The sequence below is a fragment of the Caenorhabditis briggsae genome, assembly GCF_000004555.2.
Source record: "Caenorhabditis briggsae complete genome, chrI, whole genome shotgun sequence".
NCBI lineage: Eukaryota > Metazoa > Nematoda > Chromadorea > Rhabditida > Rhabditidae > Caenorhabditis > Caenorhabditis briggsae.
This window is the reverse complement of record NC_013489.2, coordinates 14,706,391-14,712,572: the sequence shown is the minus strand read 5'-3', so window position 1 is coordinate 14,712,572 and position 6,182 is coordinate 14,706,391. Positions and strand designations below refer to the sequence as shown.

General features: G+C 37.0%; 2 protein-coding genes across 2 annotated transcripts in view; both read left to right on the top strand.

Annotated features, from left to right (window-relative positions):
• CBG19722 overlaps positions 1-3,300 on the top strand; it is a gene marked incomplete at both ends in the record, with an annotated part of 6,818 nt that extends 3,518 nt beyond the window's left edge. The window contains 3 exons of the mRNA XM_045241560.1: positions 742-988; positions 1,851-2,603; positions 3,105-3,300. Coding sequence (XP_045096884.1) covers positions 742-988; positions 1,851-2,603; positions 3,105-3,300 — 1,196 coding nt within the window. The remainder of the gene's footprint in view (positions 1-741; positions 989-1,850; positions 2,604-3,104) is intronic.
• A 678-nt stretch (positions 3,301-3,978) lies between these two features.
• Positions 3,979-5,763, top strand: CBG19721 (the record flags this gene model as incomplete). The annotated part of the gene is made up of 2 exons (XM_045241559.1): positions 3,979-4,967; positions 5,622-5,763. The coding sequence occupies 2 exons, from the start codon at positions 3,979-3,981 to the stop codon at positions 5,761-5,763; spliced, it is 1,131 nt and encodes a 376-aa protein (XP_045096885.1).
• Positions 5,764-6,182: the final 419 nt, after the last annotated feature.

Genomic DNA, 6,182 nt, shown 5'->3' with positions numbered 1-6,182 from the left:
GATTTTGTCCATTTTCAGTCATTTTTGACCCGTTTTTAGTCATTTTGACCCATTCTACGCCTATTTTAGTCCATTTTCAGTCTTTGTTAACCCATTTTAGGCCGGTGCTGATACATTTTAAGCCTATTTTTGACCCATTTTAAGCGTACTCACGACATCGGCGACACTGGCGATTGTGGAGTGGTTACTGTAGAATTGGATGTCCAAGAGGTGTGAATGGTCAGATTCTCGGCGCCAGTGACCCTCTTCCTAGCGAATCCAAGCCGGCAAAACAGTAATCCAGAAGCTAGAAAATCGAATTTCGTGTCATTTTTAGGTGTTTTCAGGCGGGTTTTGGCCACTTTTAGCTGGTTTTTAGGCAGTTTTTAGGCCATTTTAAGGCATTTTCAGCCGTTTTCTAGCCATTTTTGCTTTTTTTTGTCATTTTTTAGACCATTCCAGGCCCCTTTTTGACCTAAAATGAAAAAAAAATACAAAAATTGGCCTTTTTGGTGTCCGGAAGACTAGAAAAGCCAAATTACAAAAGTTTCATAAAATTTCAAAAATCGATATTCTGAAAATTTCAAAAATTTTAAAAATCTAAAAATTCTAAAATTCTAAAAATTTCAAAAATTCTGAAAAATCCTAAAAATTCTAAAATTCTAAAAATTCCGAAAATTCGATAAATTCCAATTCAATTTTTTCACCTAGAAAGAGCTGAAATTGGCCCAAAAATTCAATTAAACACTAAAATTCTTTCAGGCCACGCGGTAGCACTATTCGAGGTGGGAAAACTAGCCGACGAGCAGATGAAGGATTTTTTGGAGCAGCTGGAATCGGTGAATCAGTTCGCTGAGGGTGATGCTCAGCGGTATTCAATGCACGCGACGGCTCTACTAGACTCGCTGAAGAGTTTAAGACAGGAGAGAGAGGCTGACTTGGTGAGAGGAGAGAGTTTGTACACGTTGGATGCTAAGAGTCGACAGAGAGTGCTGGCGAAGAGTTATGGGTGAGTAGAATGAACATTTAAAGTTCTTAAATAGCTCAAAATACATCAAAATATTGTAGTTTGTAGTCTTTGTAGTCTTCGAAGCGCCCGTAACTTGACTAGTTTTCGACGGTTTTTAGAAGCCATTTTTTGGATAGAAATGCTGGTTTTATTGGAAGACTACAAACTACAAAAAAAAGAATCAGTATTCTCGAAAAATCCAAAATTTCAAAAAAATACGAAATTCCAAAAATTCTGAACAAATCCAAAAATTCAAAGTTCGAATTCTCAAAACTGCGAAAATTCTGAAAAAATAAAATTTTCAGAATTCCGAGAATTTCCCAGAACTTTTTCTAAATTTTTCAGACTTTTCGATTTAAAAAAAAATCTAAAAATTTCAAATTTTTAAATTTTTCAAAGTTTTTTGGATTTTTTTGGCATTTTTTGGACATCAAAATGTGTAGAAAATGATGTAGGTTCAGCAAAAAAAAAAACTGAAAAAAATTCCAAAAGTTCGCAAAATCTTCGGAAAAATCGATTTTTTGAATTCCCGCCCCAAAACTGAAAATACGATTTTTCGCAAACTTTCAGACCTTTCTAGATTTTTTTCTTGCTATTTTTGGAGATTCTTTTTCGATTTTTCCGAATTTTTTGGGCTGAACTCTGATAGAAGATTACTGTAGATTACTGTAGAAATCCTTCTATGTTGAAGTTTTCTACAGTAACCTATAGTAATCTTCTGTCAATTTTCAGCCCAAAATGTCTAGAAATTGTGCGAAAATTCGAAAAAAGTCGATTTTTTTGAGAAATTTGGATTTTTTTAATTTTGGAATTTTTTATGTGAATATACACATTTGAATCCAATAAAATCCCTTTTTTCCAGAATCCTGGTCGCGATGGCTCCCCTTTGCATCGAAGCCTGTGCCATTCCCATCAACTCCGTCCCATTCATCGGCCCACCGAACCCCGAAACCTGTTCCCCCTGGTTCCGCCTATCAATCTACTCCGCGTGCTCCTCTGGTCCCTCAAGTGTCTTCCTACCCCATGGAACACGTCTTCTAACCCTCCCACGTCTTCTACAAAACCAAATTGGCTCCAAAAATTGTCGAATTCTGGTGTCCAGCGCAAAACACGAACCCCACATTATCACTGCCCAAAATGCGCTCTTCGCACTGAATGATATGCTTGTCTACTCATCGATTTTCGTACAATCAGTACCTCCGGATAGTGATGATAAGGATAAACTCATCCATGTGCCCTTCCCCTTTAGTCAGGAGGAATTGGAGAAAGAAGAGTCTTTCTGTAACCATCCGGCGATTCGGAAGCTTCGAGAGAAGCTAGGATTGGATAGAATGGCGGGATATGTGATTCTAATGAAACATAATAACGTAGAAGTCAAGGTTTCTGGGAATAATGGAGGGACGGATATCAGTGGGAGGACTAAAGCGGAGAGTAATATTATGCAGGATGTGTCCTTGGATGGGAATGGGGAATTACTGAGGTCCCTGCGTCCTGGAAGCAGTTTTAATGACTTTTCCCTGTTGGATTGTGTCTTTGGGATACCCCTTTTTGATTCGGTACTGAATAAGACTATATGCCAGAGGATTATGGGTCATGGAGTGTTGGAACAGCAAAAGTAAGGATTTTTGTAATTTTAGAATTTATTTTTGTAATTTTACGAATTTTCGAAATTTTCAGACTTTTTTTTGGAATTCATTGAATTATTTGGGATTTTCGAAAATTCGAAATATTTTTGGAATTTTTAGCCTGTTTTGAAATCCTGGCATTTTCCGATTTTTAGGGATTTTTAAAAAAATTTTCGAATTTTTAGGAAATTTTAAGGGGAAATTTTGAAATTTGGAGTTTTTAGAAATTCTGAAATTTTTGGTTTTTCGATTTTTTTCAAAATATGAATTTTTGGAATTTAGGAAATCCCGAGATTTTCCGATTTTTCAATCATTGGATTTTTGGACTTTCTGAATTTTTTGAAAATCGGATCTTTGAGAATTTATCGAAAAATTGACATTTTTAGGACTTTCGGAATTTTCAACTTTTTCGAATTTTTGGAAAATTTTGAATTTTTGAATTTCTTGGGATTTTCCGATTTTTTAGAATTTGAAATTCGAATTCTTTTCAGCCGCCCCAACATTCAATCCTCTAACAAACAAATCGTCGAAATGACAAATGCGTTGATTGAAACTGCTAATAATGGACTGGTCAAGAGTTCTCAGCTGTTCGTTGACGGAGGAGATCAGAGGAATTCGCAAATCGTACCGCCCGTTCGTCCGATTTATTTTGATTCTGATAATTTGATTACCTATGGAGCTATTTGAATTTTTTTTGCAGTTATTTATTATGTACAAATTTGTATTTTATTATATGTTTTCTGTGATTTGAATTTTTTTTCATTCCTCCCCCGATGGCTTTTAGCTGAAAATGAAAAATTTATGCTTATTGTTGCGATTTTCCGACGAAAAAATCATCAAAAAAGAGCAAAAATAGGCGACAAAATATAAATTCAAAAATGCAAAGCTCCTGTGGTGTTTGCGTACAACACGCGGTACCAGGGAAACACTAGACTATACGCGCAAACAAGCAAATTCGAGGCAACACAAAAATTCTTGCGCTTTCCAGCGAACATTTTTGAATAACGCTTGAAAAACAATCAAATTTTATTGTGATTCACCAAAATCCGTTGAAAAATCCTTCGAAAAAGGGGAATTCTAGCTGAAAAACGCATAATTTTTAACGCCTACCGTAACCTCCTTAAAGGCGCACGCATGGGAAAGCAAATCGGCGTCTCGCAGCGATGCGCTTTTTTGGGGATAAACAAATTTTTTTTCAACCCAAAAATTTCGTTTTTTCTTGTCTGAAAACCGATTTCCTTGGGATTTTTTGCATTTAAAAAGTTGAAAAAGCTCAAAATTTCGATTTTTCAAAGGTTTTTACTTTTTTTCCGTTCGAAAATTCTTATTTTCGCCTATTTTTTCCCAATTTTAAACAAATTTCAGATGTCAAACTCGTTGGACGAGCTCGCCAATCGAGCTCAACATTTAATTGATGTGCTCAGAAATCGACCGGACAAAGAACTAGACTTGCTGATGATTCTCGAGCTGGGAGAGGGAGCACTAAAGGATCCTGAAGCTGAAAATATTGAGGAGCCGCTCGCCGAGAAGACTATTGCTCCTACAAAACAAAGTCCAAGCGATGAAACCCGAATTTCCGATGAATCAGATGACGCAACGACGGTTATTATGGCTTCTAGCACTCCTAGAATCATTAAAAGCTCCCCGACGTCTTCTGGAGATACTGAAACGACTTCTCAATCGATCAAAGCGACACCGACGTCGTCTGGAGAGTCTGGAATCAACTCGACGTCTTCTGAAACGGTTCCGATGCCTTCAACGACTTCTGGAGAGGCTAGAATCAATTCGACGTCTTCTACCCCTCCGAAAATCTTGTCCACAAGAATCGTGAAAAGCTCCCCGACGTCTTCTGGAAAGACTAAAGCGACACCGGCGTCTTCTAAAGAGCCTAGAATCAATTCGACGTCTTCTACCACTCCAAAAACTTCTAGAAATTCTATAAGATTCGTGAAAAGCTCACCGACGACTTCTCAATCGATCAAAGCGGCGCCGGCGACTTCTGGAGGGTCTGGAATCAATTCGACGGCATCTAACTCAATCAAAACCGAGCCAACGACTCCAAAGGCCCCAGAATCTTCTAGAAAACGCGCGGAAGTTGTCGTTGTCCCGTCTCCTGCCGTCAAAAAGCGTCGATCAACACCGAAAGCCGATCGTCACCCGTATTTGGGAATCGATCACGAGAAAATGTGGGAATTTGTGATCGATACAATGAACTGGGAGATTGATAACAATGTGAATCATAGTGCGAAGAATCTGGCGAAAGGAATCGACATTTGGGATGAATTCTATGATAAATACGACGATCCAACGGCGGAATACGAGAATATGCACTCGCCATATAGCCTCCAGTCCCAGTGAATCGTTTAAAATTGAAAAAAAAGGACTAAAATCGGTTTAAAATGGGTCAAAAATAGGCTTAAAATGGGTCAAAATTAGCTTAAAATGGACGAAAATAGGCTTTAAATTGGTTAAAAATAGGCTTTAAATGGACTAGAATCGGTTTGAAATGGGTCAAAACAGGCTAAAAATGGGTCAAAATAGGCTTAAAATTGACTAAAATAAGCTTAAAATGGGTCAAAAAAAATAATAATAATTTATTACGATGTGAAATCGTGGGAAACGTAATGACATAAATGACATAAAAATTATTGTGCAAAACAAAGATTGGGCATCATAATAAAAGAAAAACAATTACACGTTCAAGAGCTAGTGGAATGAGTTGACTGAAAAAATAGAATGACTGAAAATGGACAAAAAAAAAATTTTGAAAAAAAATTCTGAAAAAAACTTTGAAAATAGCTGAAAACCCTGAAAAGGTCTAAAAATTTTCCAATAATCTATTTTTGCAGCTTCATGCGTGTCCTATTCGAGAACCTGCCGACATGCGAATACATGGGCGCAGACACCAAGCTCAAATGGCTCAAACACTCCAAATATAAAATTAGCGAAGACTTCAAAGACAGTTTGTATAAATTTTTATATGAAAATCTCAAAAAAGTCGATTTCAGACTCCAAAAAGACACCAAAAGCCGAATCATTTGCGACAAGAAGGGTGTCATCGTCAAGGTTCAGCACAATATCGTCATCTTGGAGTCTTCAGATGAATCGGAGGACGAGGAGGACTTGCCAGAAACGGATCCAATGGAGTAGACATTCCAGAATAATTCCTTTTTTTTACTGTACTGCACTTTAACTGAACTCTTCTCCTCTTTTTGAAAGTCTAATAAATACACTTGTTACGAAAATTGAAGTTCCCAAGATTTCAGGTAGCAGCGAAATTCAACCAGGATTGCGGGATTTTTAAAAGAAAGAGTATTCATATTTAAAGGTGGTGTACGGTGAAATTTTTTATTGCATCAAAATGTGCAGAAATGCATGTAGGTTGACATAAAAATAAAGAAAAAATTCAAAAAAAATTCTTTCATCGAGAAAAACGCATCGAAAAATACGCTGAAAGCCCTTAGGGACGAGGTTTTTTCTAGGCCGCCCGGTGAGTAAAAGCGCGCGAATTCAAACTTTTAAAATTTTTTCGCTCGTTTTCACTTTTTTTTCGGGTTTTTCAAGAGTTT